At 55.8% G+C, this 19,087-nt stretch overlaps 1 protein-coding gene across 1 annotated transcript; it reads right to left on the minus strand.

Moving 5' to 3' along the window:
- Positions 1 to 632: 632 nt before the first annotated feature.
- Positions 633 to 18,837, minus strand: SPACA6 (sperm acrosome associated 6). Its single transcript, XM_039912254.1, has 10 exons — positions 18,724 to 18,837; positions 9,613 to 9,865; positions 9,296 to 9,373; positions 5,961 to 6,029; positions 5,810 to 5,833; positions 4,471 to 4,548; positions 4,284 to 4,387; positions 2,894 to 3,053; positions 1,354 to 1,564; positions 633 to 733 (listed from the first exon to the last, which is right to left on the minus strand). The coding sequence occupies exons 1-10, from the start codon at positions 18,766 to 18,768 to the stop codon at positions 706 to 708; spliced, it is 1,050 nt and encodes a 349-aa protein (XP_039768188.1). The 5' UTR covers positions 18,769 to 18,837; the 3' UTR covers positions 633 to 705.
- Between the last annotated feature and the right edge of the window lie 250 nt (positions 18,838 to 19,087).

The following is a 19,087-nucleotide window of genomic DNA, read 5'->3' on the forward strand; positions in this document are numbered from 1 at the left end:
GGGTGGTGGGGACCGGTGGGGGGAGGTGGGGGGCTTGGAGGCCACCTCAGCCCTCCTTTCCGAAGGGCTCTGATGGTCACGGTGGGCCCCCGGAGGGGAGGATGCTCAGCCTCGCTCCTCCGGCAGCAGGGAAAAGACGGAGGAGAGGGTGGAAACCCATTGTTGGGTAGGGATTGTCTCTATCTGTTGCCGAATTGTTCTTTCCAAGCGCTTAGTCCAGTGTTCTGCACACAGTGAGCGCTCGATAAATTCATTCATTTATTCAATCGTATTTATTGAGCGCTTACTGTGTGCAGAGCATTGGACTAAGCGCTTGGGAAGTACAATTCGCTAACAGATAGAGACAAGAGAGACAATAGAGACAGTGCTCTGCACACAGTAAGCGCTCAGTAAGTACGATGGAGTTGATTAATGAATGAATTAATTAGAACCCACATCCTCCGTCTCCCAAGCCCGTGCTCTTTCCACTAAGCCATGCTGCTTCTCAACACCTGACACCTTCGGGGCTGTGGGACTAATAGCACGGGGAGGGGGTCCCCTTCCGTCCATCCCCCCTCCCTCCTCCTGGGCTGAACCCCTTCTCCCCTCCCCCGCTTTTTAGCTCGGCAGACAGGTCAGACTGGGACCAAACGTGGGGGTCGCAAACATCTTTATTTCCAGGGTGGGGAAGGTCGAAGAGAGTGACGGTGGGTGAACACCTCAGCTTCACCCCATGTACCAGCGATACAGCAACCTGGAGCGGAAGGGAAAGGGGACCGTGCGGGGCAAGACCCCTGGGGCCGCGGGGCAAGACCCCTGGGGCCCCAGGGCAAGGGGGGTAATAATAATGATGGGCTTACTATGTGCCGGGCACTGTTCTAAGCGCTGGGGGTGATACGGGGTGATCAGATGGTCCCACGTCTCAGTCCCCATATTACAGATGAGGTCACTGAGGCCCCACGCTCACAGTCTTAGCCCCCATTTCACCGATGAGGACATCGAGGCCCAGAGAAGTGAAGCGACTTGCCCAAAGTCACCCAGAGGCCAAGGGTTAGACTGTGAGCCCGTTACTGGGCAGGGATTGTCTCTATCTGTTGCCGAATTGTCCATTCCAAGCGCTCGGTACCGTGGTCTGCACATAGTAAGCGCTCCATAAATACTACTGAATGAAGGAAGGTATGAAAGCGGTAGGGCTGGGATTGGAACCCACGACCTCTGACTCCCCAGCCCGGGCTCTTTCCACTAAGCCACGCTGGATAGGGAAGGATGGTGGTGGGGAATCCCTGGGTTGGGGGCGAGGGGGGCACGGGACACTGGAGGTTGAGACCACCGGACGGGAAGAGGGTGGCCGTGGGCCAGCGGGGGGTCACTCACCCGGCAAGTAGGGTGAGGCTCATGGCTAGGAGGCCGGCCCCGGCCATGAGCAACTTGAGGTTGGTGGTGGTCAGCGCCCCCGGCCGGGCCAGCAGCTCCAGGAGGGTCGGGTGCCAGGGTTCGGCCTGGTCTCCCTCGACGTGGGCCCGGTTCAGGACCTGCCGGAACATGGTCTGCAGCTCTGCCTCCCCGAGCAGAGCGCGGCTTGTCACTGCGGGGGACGGACGAGGCGGTCACAGCCCCCGACACCCCTTCCTCCTCTCCCCGCCCCTTCAGCCCCCAGGTTTTCGTGGCATTTTTGATAAGCGCTTACTATGCGCCGGGCACCGTACTGAGCCCCGGGGCGGATAGAAGCTACCCGGGTTGGACACAATCCCTGTCCCTCGTGGGGCTCCCAGTCTCAGTCCCCATTTTCCAGGCGAGGGACCTGAGGCACAGAGAAGATAAGTGACTTGCCCAAGGTCACGGTTCATACTTCGGCTGTGTGACTGTGGGCAAGTCACTTAACTTCTCTGCGCCTCAGTTACGTTATCTGTAAAGTGGGGACTAAAACTGTGAGCCCCATATGGGACAACCTGATCACCCTGTATTTACCTCAGCGCTAAGAACAGTACTCTGCACATAGTAAGCGCTTAACAAATACCAACATTATTATACTTCAGTCTGCTGCCCAGTTGATTTTCCATACCTGTTCTCCTCCCCCTTTAGACTTTAAGCCCCCTGATTGACTTGTAGCTTATTGACTTATTCACTGTTCCATCAGCCCCATAATCACGACGTAGCGTGGCTCAGTGGAAAGAGCCCGGACTTGGGAGTCAGAGGACGTGGGTTCTAATCCCGCCTCTGCCACTTGTCTGCTGTGTGACCTTAGGCAAGCCGCTTCACTTCCCTGTGCCTCGGTCACCCCGTCTGTAAAATGGGGATGAAGACCGTGAGCCCCACGTGGGACAACTTGATGACCTTGTATCTATCCCAGGGCTTAGAACAGTCCTTGGCACAGAGTAAGCGCTTAACAAATACCATAATTATTACGATTATTATCATCCATATGAGTAGATCTGTAATTTATTTATTTATACTCAGTCCGTCTCCCCTTCTAAGCTCCTAGTGGGCAGGGAACATATCTACCAACGTATCTACGGGAAGCAGCACGGTGTAGTGGATAGAGAACGGGCCTGGGAGTCAGAAGGTCGTGGGTTCTAATCCCGCTCCCCTACTCGTCTGTTGTGTGGCCTTGGGCAAGACACTTAATTTCACTGTGCCTCAGTTACCTCATCTGCAAAATGGGGAATGACTGTGAGCCTCATGTGGGACGAGGACTGGCACATAGTAAGCGTTTAACAAATACCACGATTAATTAATTGCCAATTGTAACCAAGCGCTTAGTACGGTGCTCTGCACACAGTGAGCGCTCAACAAGCCCAATTGATTGATGGATTGATTGATTTTTCTCCTGCCGGGATTCCCCCGGCCCCAGGATGCCCGCCAAGGCCCTCGGGACCCTCCCTCGCCCTTCGTCGACCCCCAAGGTCACCCGCACCGTTGACGTAGAAGAAGAGTCGAGCCAGGAGGCGTCGGTTCGGGCCCTGGAGGAAGCAGGCGAACGTGCCCCGGTGCGAGATCCGCGTGGGACGGATCCGAGCAAAGGCTCCGTGGGACCCCGGCAGGTCCCGAAAATAGGAGAGGTCCCGGGTCCGGACCTGGGGGAAGGAGAGGAGGGAGGGCGGGGAGAGAGGGGGATGAAGACAGGGGAGAAAATGGGTAGGGATGGGGGTGGGGGGACCTGGGTTGCAGGTTTCTTTTATTAATAATAATAATAATAACAGTATTTGTTAAACGCTTACTATGTGCGAAGCACTGCTCTAAGCGCTGGGGGGTGATACAAGGTGATCGGGTTGTCCCACGTGGGGCTTACCGTCTTAATCCCCATTTTACACATGAGGTAACTGATAGTATTTGTTAAGCGCTTACTATGTGCCACACACTGTTCTAAGCGCTGGGGGAGATACGAGTTTATCAGGTCGTCCCAGATGGGGCTCACAGTCTTAATCCCCATTTTACAGATGAAGTCCTGAGGCACAGAGAAGGGAAGTGACTTGCCCAAAGTCACAGAACTGAGAAGTGGTGGAGGCGGGATTAGAACCCACGACCAATGACTCCCAAGCCCCGGCTCTTGTCTCTAAGCCATGCCTGCGTCTCTGGTATCTGTTAAATGCTTATTATGTGTCAGGCACTGTATTAAGCGCTGGGGTAGATTCAAGCTAATCGGGTTGGACACTGTCTCTGTCCCGCATGGGGCTCACAGTCTTAATCCCCACTTTTACAGATGAGGTCACCGAGGCGCAGAGAAGTCAACTGACTTGCCCCCACAATAGACAAGTGGTGGAGCCGGGATTAGAACCCAGGTCCTTCCGCCTTCCAGACCCGGGCTCTAGCCACTAGGCCACACTGCTGCTTCTCTACCCGAGTTTCCACTAGGTGCTTTTATTGCCAAAGCACCTTACATTCATTGTTTTAATATAATAATAATAATGGTATTTGTTAAGCGCTTACTATGTGCCAAGCACTGTTCTAAGTGCTGGGGTAGATACAAGGTAATCAGATTGTCCCATGTGGGGCTGTCTTAATTCCCGTTTTACAGATGAGGTACCTGATGCACAGAGAAGTAAAGTGGATGGCCCCAGGTCACAGAGCAGACAAGTGGCGGAATCGGAATTCGAACCCACGTCCTTTGACTCCCAAGCCCGGGCTCTTGCCCCGGAGCCGCGCTGCTTCTCGCAATCTACCCCATGCGCGGTAGGGTTCTGGTGTGATTATCCCCGTTTTACCATTGGGGAAGCTGAGGCATGGGGAGCTGGGTGGGGAGAGTGGTCTGAAGGGGTCCGCCATCGCCCCCAGACCCAGGGACGAGCCCCCTCGGCCTCCCTCACGTTGGGGGCGAATTTCCATCCGTAGCGCAGCTCCTCGGGGGTGGAGAAGAACACGGTGCAGTTGAAGGAGGTCCGCCCGCCCTCGAGGACCGACACGTCCTGGACTAGAGACCGTCCCCCCGGCTCTGGTCAGTGGTCAGCGGTCAGCGGTCAGCGACCCCCGACCCCCTGCCCGGCCACCCCTTACTATCGCAGTCCAGCGGGAGGTCGCAGTCGACGGAGGAACAGGAATCGCAGCGGAAGCGCCGGGCCTCCTCCTGGAAACCTGAAACAGGGAGGGAGGAGATCTCGCCCCCCCAAATCCTCATTTTCTCCCCCATCTGCCTAGCTTCTTTTTATTTCTTAATGGTATCTGTTAAGTGTTTACTGGGTGCCAGCCACTGTTCTAAGCGCTGGGGTAATAATAATCATAATAATCATAATGATAATGGTATTTGTTCAGCACTTACAGTGTGCCAAGCACTGTTCTAAGCGCTTGGGGTGGATACAGGGTAATCAAGTTGTCCCATGTTGGGCTCATACTTTTAATCCCTATTTTACAGATGAGGGAACTGAGGCACAGAGAAGCGAAGTGACTTGCCCAAGGCCACACAACTGAGAAGTGGCGGAGGCGGAATTAGAACCCATGACCTCTGACTCCCAAGCCCGTGCTACCACTGACGTAGAAGAAGAGTCGCTCCAGCTTCTCGTGATACAAGACCATCAAGTTGGCTACAGTCCCTGACCCACATGGGGCTCACAACCTTAAATCCCCATTTTACAGATTATAATTAATAATTATGGTATTTGTTAAGCACGTAATATGTGTCAGCCACTGGACTAAGCACTGGGGTGGATACAAGTAAATTGGGTTGGACACAGTCCCTGTCCCACGTAGGGCGCACAGCCTAAAATCCTCATTTTACAGATGAGGTTACTGAGACACAGAAGTGAAGTGACTTGGCCAGGGTCACCCAGCAGACGAGAGGCGGAGCGGGGATTTTTTTTTTTTGTCGCCAAGTCCCTTTCCCTGGACCCCTAGCCTCCTGCTCCTATCCATCCGTCCTTCCATCCATTCGATCAGTTGTTGATTGAGCACTTACTGCATGCAGAGTATTGTACTAAACGCTTGAGAGAATACAATATAACAATCAACGGTCACGTTCCCTGCCCACAACGCGCTTACAGTCGAGAAGGGGAGACAGACATTAATATAAATGAATTAGATATGGATATAAGAGCTGTGGAGCCTTAAGGGACATTAAGGGCCCCATGCGCTGCTTAGGTCCTTAATGTCTGCCTCCCCTTCTAGACTGTAAATTTGTTGGGGGCAGGGAATGTGTCTGTTTATTGTTGTACTCTCCCGAGCGCTTAGTACAGTGCTTTGCTCAGTAAATACGACTGAATGAATAAATGACTGAATGAATCCCCTCCTGAAGGCCCAGGCCTGGGGGCCCGCTGTCTGAGCTGCCTGAATCCGACATCCTCTCTCTCAGTGACTCCCATCCCATGCCCAGGGGCTAAAGAGGGTGACTGGGGGGGCTCACCGCAAGGAGGGACACAGGCTGGGGCTGCAGAAAGAGAGAGGGAGAATCGGACATTAGCACCCGCCCACCTTTCTGCCCGGGCTCTGGGAAGGGCAAGCAGGGGGGCACATGAAGGGGCGGGGACAAGGAACTCCAGGCCCCGCTTTTTTACCTTTCTTCAGTTTACTGATCGCCTCCTCCAGGTGCTCGGCGGCCGCAGGGATGGCTGTCTTGAAGGACTCTGTCAGGAGCGAACCGAAATGGCATCTTTGCCCTACGCTGCCTCGGGTAGGGTTCTCTGACCAGACTCACTCCATCTCCAGTCATCTTGGGTGGCTCCACTCTGTTCTTGCTTCCCCTGCCCATCCCCGTCTAATTAACGTCACCCTCCTTCTCCCCACCATATCCGGCTTCGCTTCCCATCTCAGTCTGGGATTACGGCCCAGTTGTTTTTTGCTTCTCCTTCCAGGATTGCTGTCAGTCTCCTTGCTCCCCTCTGACATCCACAAGTGCTTAGTACAGTGCTCTGCACACAGTAAGCGCTCAATAAATACGATAGAATGAATGAATGACATCTTCAATTCTGTCCACGTTTCCCCACTCCTCGAGAAACTCCAGTTTCCATCCACCTCCACGTCGAACAGAAACTCGGCTCCAAAACTTCACTGTTTTCCTACCACTGCCCAATCCACACGCTTCACTCCTTCAGCGCCAGCTTGCTCATTGTACCCCAATCTAAACTACTCCCTGCCAACCCTTGTCCACTTCCTCCCTCTGACCTGGAACTCCCTCCCGCTCTACATATGTCTATTTATTGTTATATACTCTCCCAAGTGCTTAGTACAGTGCTGTGCACACATTAAGCACTCAAAATATGCTATTGAAAGAACTGAATGAATGACTGAATATATAACAGACCCCCACTCTCCACACCTTCAAAAACTTATTAAAATCACATCTCTTCCAAGAGGATTTCCCCAATTAAGCTCTCTTTTCTCCTATTCCCTCTCCCTTCTGCGTTGCCTATGCAGTTGGACTGGTACCTTTTAAGCACTTAATATTCATCCCACCCTCAGCTCCACGGCACCTATTTACAAACCTGAAATTTACTTATTTATATTAATGTGTGTCTCCCCCTCTAAAGTGTAAGCCCCTCGAGGGCAGAGAACATGTCTACCAGAGCTGTCATACTGTACTCGCCCCACACTTTCAACAGTGCTCTGCATACCAACAGCGCCCAGTAAATACCACTGATTGATCTTCATCCTAACACCACGTGACTTCATGTTTACGAGATGCTTCGGCATCGGGAAACATCTCCATGGCACTTTCATTGCACGTTTTCAGGTCCCCGTGGTCCTTCTAATTGCGCCCGAGACAGGGTCTTCATCTTTCCACGTTGCTCGTACAACCCCATCCCGGTCCGGGATTATTAGATGTAACCGTGTCTCTCAAGCGTTATTCCGTGATTCCATTCCAATCTGGCATTAGAGTTAGTTTCAATCAATCGTGTGCAGAGCACTGTACTAAGCGTTTGGGAGAGTACAATATAACAATAAACAGACACATTCCCTGCCCACAACGAGCTTCATTCATTCATTTGTATTTATTGATCGCTTACTGTGTGCAAAGCACTGTACTAAGTGCTTGGGAGAGTACAATATAACAACAAACAGACACATTTCCTGCCCACAATGAGCTCACAGCCTAGAGGGAGATAGACATTAATATAAATAAATAGATAAAATAAATTACAGGAATATACAGATAAATACATATGTGCTGTGGGAATGGGAGTTAGAGTTGACAGTTTCAGTCAATTGGATTTGTTCTGAGCTCTTACTGTGTGCAGAGCACTCTACTAAGCGCTTGGTAGAGGACAATAAAACAATAAAAACAGACACATTCCCTGCCCACACCCTACTACTCCAAGCTCAAGCCCAGCCCTGAGTTATTAAATGTCTTCCCCTCCTTCCAGGGTCATCCCAGACCCCATCCCAATGCATGGTTGTCTGCCTTCACTTGAGTCCCGGATCAATATCCATCTCCATATCTCCAGGGTCATTACACAATCTAGGGTGATTGCCTATCACTTTGGTCACCGCACGGCTCTTGCCTAACCCTCTCATCCTCTGGGTTTATTTTCTTTTCAGTTTCACCCCTGGGCTAACGTTCATCTTCACCACAATCTAGGGTTAGTACAGAACTGTGAAGCTCAACTGAACCACGCCACGTCTCCATGTCATTCATTCATTCGATCGTATTTAATAATAATAATGTTGGTATTTGTTAAGCGCTTACTATGTGCCGAGCACTGTTCTAAGCGCTGGGTAGACATAGGGGAAGCAGGTTGTCCCACGTGGGGCTCACAGTCTTAATCCCCATTTTACAGATGAGGGAACTGAGGCACAGAGAAGTTAAGTGACTCGCCCACAGTCACACAGCCGACAAGTGGCAGAGCTGGGATTCGAACTCATGAGTCCTGCTTCCAGGGCCCGTGCTCTTTCCACTGAGCCACGCTGCTTCTCTATTTATTGAGCGCTTTCCGAGTGCAGAGAGCTGTGCTAAGCACTTGGGAGAAAACAATATACCAGTAAATGGACACATTCCCTGCCCACAGTGACTACCCTGTATTTTTTACCAGTCTCCATCCTGACTCAATGGCGAGTGTATCTCCTCATTCAGGATTAGATTCTCTCTTTCTCTCCATGTTGGCCACCCTAAGTCTTTTTGGGGTTACTCCCCAGCCCCTCGTCACTCTGAGACAGGGGTAGAGGACGGGGGGCCTGGGGATTTCTGCTCAGCTTGACCTTGCTGCCCGGGATTGTCACTATTTCTGCATTGTAATTTCCCGAGCGCTTAGTACAGTGCTCTGCACACAGTAAGTGCTTGATAAATAAAATGGAATTAATTAATTAATTAATTAATTAATTAATGAAGAGGCATCTGAGTTCCCCCGAAAGACTGCATGAAGAGAAGCAGGGAGGCCGAGTGGCTAGAGCACCGGACTGGGAGTCAGAAGGCTGGGTTCTAACCCCGACATTTATCTGCTGCGTGACTTTAGGCAAGTCACTTCATATCTCCATGCCTCAGTTACCTCATCTGAAAAATGGAAATTAAGAGTGTGAGCGCCATGTGGAACCGGGAGTGTGTCCAATCTGATTAGCTTGTATCTACCCCAGTGTTTAGTACAGTGTCTGGCATGTAAGCGAGGACTTAACGGATCTATAAAAAAACCCCTCAAAAACCCTCAAGAGCAGGGGCCGTGTCTTCCAGGTAGTCAAAAAATACTACTGATTGAATTCTAGCGCGGGCAGCGATTGTCTCTATTGCTGACTTGTACTTTTCAAGCGCTTCGTACAGTGCTCCGCACACGGTAAAGGCTCAATAAATACGATTGAATGGATGAATAGATGAGTGGATGAAGGAGCCTCGGGGCCCCCGGCCCCCTGAACCCCAGACCCACCCGTCTGCTCAGCAGGGGGCTGGGGGAGAGGTCGCCCTCACCGTTGGCCACGGCCTTCTCCTCCAGAGAGAAAAGCATGTCCGCAAAGAAGTCCCTCAGACTGTCCCTCTCCGAGTAACCTGGGGCGAGGTGGGCATAAGGGCCTGTCCGCGTCCCTCCGCAGCAACGGCTGCCCACCTCCCCCATCCCCAGATCTCCCCCCCTCCTCAGGGGCAGGGGAACGGTCGGAGATGGGGACGTCTCTCTCCCACTCCCGGCCCCCGAAGGGACGGTGTGAGAGGGGGAATCCAGGGGGACGGCCCGGTTCTGGGGCAGGAGGGTCCCCGGCTGAGGAAGGACGGGGACCCCGGTCTCTCACGGATCTTCAGGTCTCGGTAGGGGCGGAAGGCCTTCAAGAAGAGCTGCAGGCATCGCAGCTGCTCGGGTCCTTCGTGGCTGACAAAGAACCGGCAGGCGTGGAGCCGCTGGGCGTAGGTGGTGTGGCATTGGAGGCAGCCAAGGGCCCGGCCTCCAAGCAGTGCCAACCAGAGCAGGAGGCGGCCGAGGACCCCGGCCATGGCTGAGGCCCGGCCGGACCGCAGGACGCCGGGGACCCGGCCCTTTGTGACGCCCTAGGAGGGAACGGGGAGGGAAGGAGGGAGAGATGCAGGCAGACATCCGTCTCCATGGAAACCAGACAGGCCCGGGAGCAGATGTCTCCCTCAGCCGGAGGATCCGCCTCGGAGGGGAAGCAGGAGGGGACCCGGGCGTCCGACTGTGTCCAACCCGAATATCTCGTATCTACCCCAGCGCTTAGGACAGTGCGTGGCACATAGTAAGCGTTTGACAACTACTGTTGTTGATTATCATTATTTTTCTTCCTTCCCCGACCCCGTCTGTCGCCCACCCCACACACACGAGCCCAATCGGGGGGTCCTGGGGTGTGTGTGTGTGGGGGGGGGGATCGCATTCACTTTCCCACTTCTTCCCGGAGGGGGTGGGGATGGGGGCGGGGGGCGGTTGCGGGGTCCGTGGCGGGGTCGGCTGCCCGGCTCCCGAGAACCTCACCTGTGACCCCGCACGTCTCACAGGTTAAAGGGTCTCAGGGACCGAGAGGCCGACGGAGCTGGAGGGAGGGGGAGGGGACAAAGGCTGAAAGACAGGGAGGGGGACATGAGCAGTGACCCGCCCCCCACCCCGCCCTAGGACCCTACAAACCCGGCCCCCCACAAAGAGCTTCCGAAAACGACCTCAAGGACCCCTTCCCTCCCCAAGTCCTCCCCTCCCGGGACCCCCTGAGAGCCCCGCCTCTCCGAGACTTCCCCACCCCTCCAAATCTCCCCATCTCAAACCCTTCCCGGGGGTCTCCCCCCCCAATCCCGCCCCTTTCCCGGATGGGGGGGGGTCCAAAACGGAGCCGAGCACGGTTTTAGAGGAGAGAGGAGAGGAAGGGAGGCCGAGAGGCCTAGGTTAGGTTAAAATCCCAGAGCTGGGGAGGGACCTGTGTCCAACCCGATTACCTCGCATCTACATCAGCGCTCAGTACAGTGCCTAGCACCTAATAAGCGCTTAACAAATACCACAGTTATTATTATCTTCTCTCCGGGAGGATCCCAAGGGGGAGAGGTCGGGGCTGGAGAAGAGGGGGCCGAGGGCCGAGGGGGTGGAAGGGGGAGGCGGGAAGGGTGGGTCGGGTGAGTGTGGGGGTCGGGGGTGGAGGGAGCGAGCCTCCTGGGGGTCCCCCGTCCTGCTGCAGGGCGCGGCCCGGGGAAAGCTAGTGGGCTGTACAGTTATCTCCAGGGCTGTCACTCTCAACTATACAACCTACTACCTCAGCCCGGGGAGCGCTGGGGGGGGACGGGGGCCCGGGGAGGGGGAGGAGCAAGGGGGATTCAGGGCAGAGCAGAGGGGGGATCGGGGACGACGGGGGAAGGTGCGGGTGGGGAGGAGCGGCCCGCCGACGGAGAGCGATTCGTCGGAGGATGGGGGAGCCAGGAGGCCGGGACCGGACGGGAGGAGGGGGCCGGGATCTCGGCCGGGGCCGGGAGTCGTTGCCGATCCGACACAGACCCACAGACGCGAGCTTGTGTGCGGCCGTCGCCCCGCAAGTTCGGATCTACGGGTGGGTGGCAGGCAGCAGGTCGGCCGGGGTGCCCGCCCCCTCGCCCCCCTCACCTCCGGCTCCCCCTTCCCCTCCTCCCCACCCCAGCCCGGGGGACCCAGACCCCCCAATCCCCCTCCCCACTGGAGACCCAGGCTTCCAGCGCTCGGAACGGTGCTTGACCCATATTTGTTAATGAGGCGTATACAGAATAATAACGACGATGGCATTTGCTAAGCGCTTACTATGTGCAAAGCGCTGATCTAAGCGCTGGGGAGGTGATCGGCCTGTCCCGCGTGGGGCTCACGGTCTTCATCCCCATTTGACAGAGGAGGGAACTGAGGCCCGGAAAAGTGAAGCCCCACGTCACAGAGCTGACAAGCGGCGGAGGCGGGATCAGAACCCATGACCTCTGACTCCCGGGCTCTTTCCACTGCTTCTATGATTCAATTTATCTTGATGATATTGACGCCGGACTCTTTCTTTTGTATTGTTGTCTGTCTCCCCCGCTTTAGACCGTGAGCCCGTCGTGGGGCAGGGATTGTCTATCCGTTGCCGAATTGTCCATTCCAAGCGCTTAGTACAGTGCTCTGCACAGAGTAAGCGCTCAGTAAATACGACTGAACGAATGGATAGGCGCTTAATAAATAGCATCATTATTATTAGGATCATTCCCTCCCGCACCGCTCTGACCCAGGCGACCTTGGGCCTCCGTCCTGCCCCCTGGCGGGGAGGCGGGGAAGGGCGCGGGAGTCCGCACGGCGTCGACCCGGTTGCTAAGGCAACGGGCCCCGCCCCCTCCTGGGCGAGGCTGGGGGCGGACGGGGCCGGCGCGCCCCCTGGCGGTCCCTCCTGGGAGAGCAGGGATGGAGGGCACGGGACGCTTGGGGCCCCGAAGAATGATAATAATGTTGGTATTTGTTAAGCGCTTACTCTGTGCAGAGCACTGTTCTAAGCGCTGGGGCAGATACAGGGTCATCAGGTTGTCCCACATGAGGCTCCCAGTCTTCATCCCCATTTTCCAGATGAGGTCACTGAGGCACAGAGAAGTTAAGTCACCTGCCCACAGTCACACAGCTGACAAGTGGCAGAAAGGGATCGTGCGCGGGGGAGGTCGTCGGGGGGGTTGGCCTTCCTGAAATCATGGTATTGTGCTGTGTCCCCCGCACGGCCCGCCTTAGGTCATGGATGTCTACAGGGGGCAGGGGGCAGGGCAAGCAGCGTGGCCTAGAGGAAAATGCCCCGGGGCCTGGGAGTCAGAAGGGCCTGGGTTCGAGTTCTGCCACTTGCACCTGCATAGCACACTGCACCTTCTGTGTTCTCGCTTGCCCCCGGCCTCGGGCCCTTCCCAGACTCCACTGAGCAGCTCCTCAGGGGACAGGACAGGTGTGGGACAAGGTTAGGGCCCACGCTGTTGCCGCTGTTACTGCTTCTTGCTCCCCTCCCCTCCCTCCTCCGACCCATCTCCCGTCACCATTCCCCAAGACAGTCTCCCAGAGCCCAGCCACGTGGCCTTGGGCAAGTCACTTCACTTCTCTGGACCTCAGAGACAGACGAACTGGGTCCAGGGAAGAGCTCGGGGGCCCGAGTGGCTGGGGAATTCCAGAGATTGCAAGGCAGGACCCAGGGATCCTTTCAGGGGCTCCTGACCATCAGGTTTGCCCTCCTCCGCACACACCCCCCTCCACCACCTCTAGATTGGCTAGGAATCTGAGCCATGGTGGAGAGCAGACAGTGAGGGGAGATGAAGAGGAAATCTTCAGGCCACTTCCTCCTGGAAGCCTTCTTTGATCTACATCCCCACTTCTCCATTTGAATTAATTAATGATTGCATGTGTTAAGCGCTTACTATGTTCCAGGCACCGTTCTAAACTCTGGGGTAGATACAAGCTGATCGGGTTGGACACATTCCCGGCCCCACATAGGACTCACAGTCTTAATCTCCATTTTACAGACGAGGGAACTGAGGCACAGAGAAGTTAAGTGGCTTGCCCAAGATCATACAGCAGACAAGTGGAGGAGCTGGCATTAGAACCCATGACTGTCTGAATTCCAGGCCCGTGCTCTCTCCGCTAGGCCACGCTTCCACGGGCATAATCCATAACCTACTCCACCCCTCACCTCGTTCCTTCGCTGCTGTTTTCTCTATGTCCCTATCGATGCCGGACGTTGGGGTGTCGATCCCATCAGATTGGGAGCTCCTTGTGGGCAGGAACCCCTCTGTTCTCTTTGAAGAATCCCATGCCACCTATCCAGGGTTCTGCCTCCAAGAGGCTCAGTATAGACATCCGCTGGTATCCCGGAAATGAAGGTGTGGATTCCAGAACTCAGTATCCCAGCTCACCTACTCCATTCCCTCGTAGTGGGGAAAGAAGGCAGGAGGAGAGAGGGAGGGAGGGAGGAAGGGAGGGACAGGGAGGATGACACCAAACCAGGTCAGGTCAGCAGCTCCTTTTCTTTTGGCATTTGTTAAGTGCTTACTATGTGCCAGGCACTTTACTAATTGCTGTGGTAGATACAAGCTCATAAGTTTGACCCAGAGTCCCACACGGGCTCCCAGTCTTAACCCCCGCTTTACAGATGAGGGAACTGAGGCTGAGAGAAGTGAAGTTACTTGCCCAAGGTCTCATTATTATTATTGTTGTTATTGTTCTTGTATTCGTTTTTCATTTATTATGTGTCAAGCAGTGTTCTAAACATCGGGGAAAAATCATGTTATTCAGGATGGACACAGTTCCTGTCCCACCTGGGGCTCGCAGTCTAAACAGTAGGGAGTAGGATTGAATTTCCATTTTATAGTTGAGGAAACTGAGGTATAGAGGAGTGAAGTGATTTGCCCAAGGGCACATAGCAGACAAGTGACAGAGCCGGGATTACAACCCAGGTCCTCTGACTCCCAGGCCCTCGAGAAGCAGCATGACGTAGTGGCTAGAGACCGGGCCTGGGAGTCAGAAGGTCATGTGTTCTAATCCCGGCTCCGCCACTTGTCCGCTGAGTGGCCTTGGATGAGTCACTTCACTTCTCTGTACCTCAGTTACCTCATCAGTTAAATGGGGATTGAGACTGTGAGCCCAATGTGGGACACGTTCTGTGACCAACCCGATTGGCTAGTATCCATCCCAGTGCTTAGTACAGTGCCTGGCACATAGTAATTGCTTGACAAATACCACATTTACTATTATTATTATTATGCTCTTTCCACTGGGCTAAGCTGCTTCCCACCTGGACTGCTTTTTCAATCTGTCTTCCACTTCAGTCAATCAAATTTATTGAGCGCTTACTATGTACAGACAACTGTACTAAGCTCTTGGGAGAGTAAAATACAATGGAGTTGGTATATATGTTCCTCGCCCATAACGAGCTTAGAGTTGTCCAGCTTCTTCCTTAGATCTCTGCTTCTCCCTTACTCCGTTTTTCTTGTTTGCTTCTCTGTCCGTCCCAAAGAGTGGGGGAAACCGAGACTGAGGCTGAGGGAGACTAAAGCTTGGGAGGGAAGGGAAGGACTTTGGGGCCAGGGATGCCCTGGAGGGGAAGGAGAACTGGACAGATCCCCTGCTTCTTGTCCTTCGCCTAGGCCGTGGGCCACTGTCAAGACTAGTTCTACCTGAACCTCCCTCCCGGGTCCAAACTGCGTCAGGCTGGACATTCTTTCATTCATTCAGTTTATTTATTGAGTGCTTACTGTGTGCACAGCATTGGACTAAGTGCTGGGGAGAGTGCATTACCACAAAAAACAGACACATTTCCTACCCACCATGAGCGTGCAGTCTAGAGGGGGGACGCACAGACATTAATATAAATAAATAAATAAATGACAGCTAAGTACATAAGTGCTGTGGGACTAGGAGAGGGGAGGATAAAGGGGAGCAAGTCAGGGTGACGGAGAAGGGAGTGGGAGAAGGGGAAAGGGGGAGGGCTTAGCCAGGGAAGGCCTCCTGGAGGAGAAGTGCCTTCAATAAGGCTTTGAAGGGGGGAAGAGTAATTGTCTGGTGGATTTGAGGAGGGAAGGCGATCCAGGCCAGAGGCAGGACGTGGGCGAGGGGTCACTGTGTGTGCCCCTTCCACCTACAGGCTGCCGGATTTAGGAGTCCCCTCCCTCAATCTCACAGCGCTTATGTCCATAGCCATCATTTATTTATTTATATTAATGTCGGTCTCTCCCTCTAGGCTGTAAGCTCCTTGTGAGTAGGGAACGTGACTACCAACTCTGCTCTGTTGGACTCTCCCAAGCGCTTAGTACATTGCTCTGCACACAGTCAGGGCTCAATAAATATGACTAATCGATCGACCTTCCAGGGGTTCATTTACAAGCATCACACGTGCACAGCCACCTTAGACTGTAAGCTCGTTGTGGGCAGGGAATGTGTCTGAATATTGTTTTACTGTCCTCTCCCAAGTGCTTAGTACAGTTCTCTGCACACGGTAAGCGCTCAGTAAACACAATTGACCGACTCCCTGACTGGGATCTTTGGCACTGACCAGCCCAAAGAAGGCTAGGCTGCCCTGCCCATCAGGGCTCTCTCGGGCCTGGATTGATCCGGTCCAAACTGTAAGTTGCCCACGGCTCAGAGAAGGCCGAGGGAAGGAAGCCCTTGGGACCCAGGCGAAAGGGCTGAAGGGCTGGGCTTTAGGAGATGGAAGACAGAGGACGGCTATCAGGAGCAGGAAAACTATAGATTTCTATAGCGGATGGGCTACGGGGAATACCTACCAGGGAGAAGCTCTAGTCGGAGAGGGCTGATTGGGACTGTGAGACGCCGTTATAGGGGATGGACTGTAAAGGATAAGCCTATAGTTCCCATATTCTCTCTCTTTCTCCCCCATCTCTTCTGCCCTGAGCTCTGAGCAAGGCTAAGGATGGGGGAGGGGGAAAGGGAGAAGATGGTGCGTGTGTGGGGGGGGGGGTGCTGCTGCCGCTGCCACGGGGACCCGTCTCCTTGGCAACCAGCACCCTGGCATCATGCCCAGGCCCTGGCGTCGCGACTCCCAGCATGCCCTGAGGCTGGGAGGGAGGAGGGGGCAGGGCCTCTGCCCAACTCTCTCTCTCTCTTGCCCCTTCAGTCCTATAAACCCTAAGATAGAGAGGGAGAATGATAGAAGCAGTTTCCCTCTCCTCAGTGGGGAAGGAAGGAGGCAGGGCAGAGGCAAGCATAAGAAAGGGATGGGGCAGGGGGTAAGGACAAGTTGAAGGAGAGGGACAGAGGTGAGCGAGAAGAAACCAGAGAAGGTAAGGAGGAGAGAGGAAGAGGAAAGATGTGGGGCTGCCGGGAGGAAGACAGGTACTGGGGATGGAGCTAGAGAGACGAGCGACAGCGAACAGAAACAGAACGTGAGAAATGAGAACGGGAATGGGGAGGGAGGCAGAGGATGGCGCCGGGGAGAAGGATGGGCCTGATCAATGAGATGGAGTTGTAAACTGAAGGATAATCCTCTAGACCGTAAGCTCGTTGCGGGCAGGGAATGTGGCCGTTTATTGTTGTACTGTATTCTTCCAAGCGCTTAGTACAGTGCTCTGCACACAGTAAGCGCTCAATAAATACGACTGAGTGAATGATAGCGATAGGGGCTTGGCAGGAGGGGAACGTGAGGGGGAGTAAGGTAGACTAGACTGTAAACTCTTTAAGGACAGGGAACGCGTCGGCTAATTCTACTGCACTGTACTCACCCTAGTGCTCAGTACAGTGCTCTGCACCGAGAAAGAGCTTGGGAGTCAGAGGACATAGGTTCTAATCCCGGCTCCTCCACTCGCCTGCTGTGTGACCTTGGGCAAGCCGCTTGACTTCTCTGTGCCTCAGTTACCTCATCTAAAAAATAGGGAACATGACCGTGAGCCTTGCGTGGAGCACCCTGATCACCTTGTATCTACCCCAGCGCTTAGTACAGTGCCTGGCACGTAGTAAGCGCTTAACAAATGCCATTATTCTTATTAATAATAATAAATACCCCCTGACTGATTGATCGATTGATAATGCTAGGTGCAGGAGCTCCTCCCCAGACCAGGCTACCCCTCCAATCACGGGGATGTGTGGGCAGGGCCAACCAAGACATCAGCTGTCGCGGGGTGTCGATCGGGGCCTTGACCCTAGAGGTCAGTCCCCGGTCCAAGGGGGTAACGGGGGCTGATAGGGTCGGGGGTGGGGGGTGGCCTGAGTCCTCTCCTGACTCCCACCCCTCCCCTCTGGAGCGGTCGCCACTGGCCCGGAGGGAGCCCCTTCAGGGGTCAGAGAGCAGAGAGAGGCCCAAACAGTCTGGCGCCATGGCAACAGGCTCAGCCGCCGGCCCGGCCCCCTTAACCCCCTGAGGCCCGGAATCCTGCTCTAGGAAGGAGGAGAGGAAGCCGGGGGTGGGGGTGGAAGGGTGGCTGGGAGCGGGCAGGACCGGAATCGGGGGAGACACGGGACACCTGGGTCCTGGGAGCGCAGCGAGAGCTGAGCTGAAGGCAGGAGAAATGAAAAGGCCGTGGGAGCTGAAGGGAGGCGTGGGTCAGGGCCCAATTCGGGGAGGGGGAGGCAGGACGGTCCTCGGCCTGGCAGGGGCTCGGATTCCTCCGGCCCCCTTCCCCCCAACTCCTCCCCCACTGCCCCTCCCGCCCAGACAGCCCCTGCCCCCGTCGCTGACCCCCGGCCCCGTCTGGCAGCCAGACAGCCCGCAGCTGGCCTCCCTCACCCTTGACCCCTTAACGCGGAGCCCCCTCCCCTCCCCTCCCCCTTGCCCCCCGCCCCCCCGGCCGGCCTAGACATTAACCCCTCTGGGCCCGCCTCTCCCAGCCCGGCCTCGACTGGTCCTCGGGCCCCTGGCCTCCCGCTCCCCGCCGAGCGGGCTTCCGCCTGACCGCGGTGTGGCCGGAGCCAGGCGTCCGGTCCTCCGGTCCCCTCCCCTCCGCCGTCCCTCCCTCCTTGGGCCCCGGGCGGCTCCTCCGGGGGGGGGGGGGGTCGGGGAGGGCTGGGCTTCCGCCCCCTCCTCCTCCTCCTCCTCCGCAATGCCAAGTTCACCCCCTCCAGGAAGGGCACGGCGGGGGCCCTGACGGGGAGGTTGGAAGAAGCCCCCAGGGTGGGGGGCGGGGGCTGGAATGTCCTAGAAAACGAGGCCTCGATCCGACGGGGAGAGGTGGGGGTGGGAGAGGGTTTCGCTCCCCCCCACCCTCCGGCCCGGGCCCGGCCCATCCTGCCCTCCCAGCTCTCCTCTCTCTCTCTCCCCGCGCCCCCCGGCTGCATCTCTCCCCTCTGGAGCGGGTGGGCAGTGGCTAGGGCTGGAGGATGGGCAGGGGGCGCCTTTTTCTCCCCCCAACTCTTGCCCTCCCCCCCCGTCCCTGATTCTCAGACCGGCCTGGCTGGTGGCCCCTCCTCCCCCACCCCAATAGCACCGCAGGCCCCCCGGCCCCGGACTCACCCACAGGCCTGCTCCTCGAGGTCCGGCTCTTGCACCTGCGGCCATTGACTGGTCCCGAGCCCGGTCCCGGTCCTCCCCTCCCTGTCACCTCCCAGCGTCTTTCCCGCTCGGTCGCCTCCCTCCTTCCCTCCCTCCCGATCTCCCCTGCCCATCTCCCTGGCGCTCTCCCTCCTTCCCTCCCCTCCCCGCCCCCCACCTCCCCTGTCTCTCGGTCTCGGTATCTCTGCTTTGGCTCTGTCTCTGCTCAGGATCCAGCCCTCCCCTCTCTCCATCCCCCGCCTCCATCTCCCTCTCTGTGTCTCTCTCCCCCCTTCCCCCCATCCTCTCCCTCCCCCAGCCCCTCCGTCTCCTGCCGGCCCAGCCC

The sequence above is a fragment of the Ornithorhynchus anatinus genome, chromosome 5 (genome assembly GCF_004115215.2).
Source record: "Ornithorhynchus anatinus isolate Pmale09 chromosome 5, mOrnAna1.pri.v4, whole genome shotgun sequence".
In the NCBI taxonomy this organism is placed as follows: Eukaryota; Metazoa; Chordata; class Mammalia; order Monotremata; family Ornithorhynchidae; genus Ornithorhynchus; species Ornithorhynchus anatinus.

What these genes read in the sequence shown, in the direction of transcription:
- SPACA6 (XM_039912254.1), bottom strand. Translation starts at nt 18,768, where the DNA reads ATGGCCGCAGGTGCAAGAGCCGGACCTCGAGGAGCAGGCCTGTGG. An exon ending in AGCCTGTGTCCCTCCTTGCG is followed by an intron (nt 4,549 to 5,809) that starts GTGAGCCCCCCC and finishes TCCCTGTTTCAG; the next exon opens with GTTTCCAGGAGGAGGCCCGG. An exon ending in AGCCTCACCCTACTTGCCGG is followed by an intron (nt 734 to 1,353) that starts GTGAGTGACCCC and finishes CTTCCGCTCCAG; the next exon opens with GTTGCTGTATCGCTGGTACA.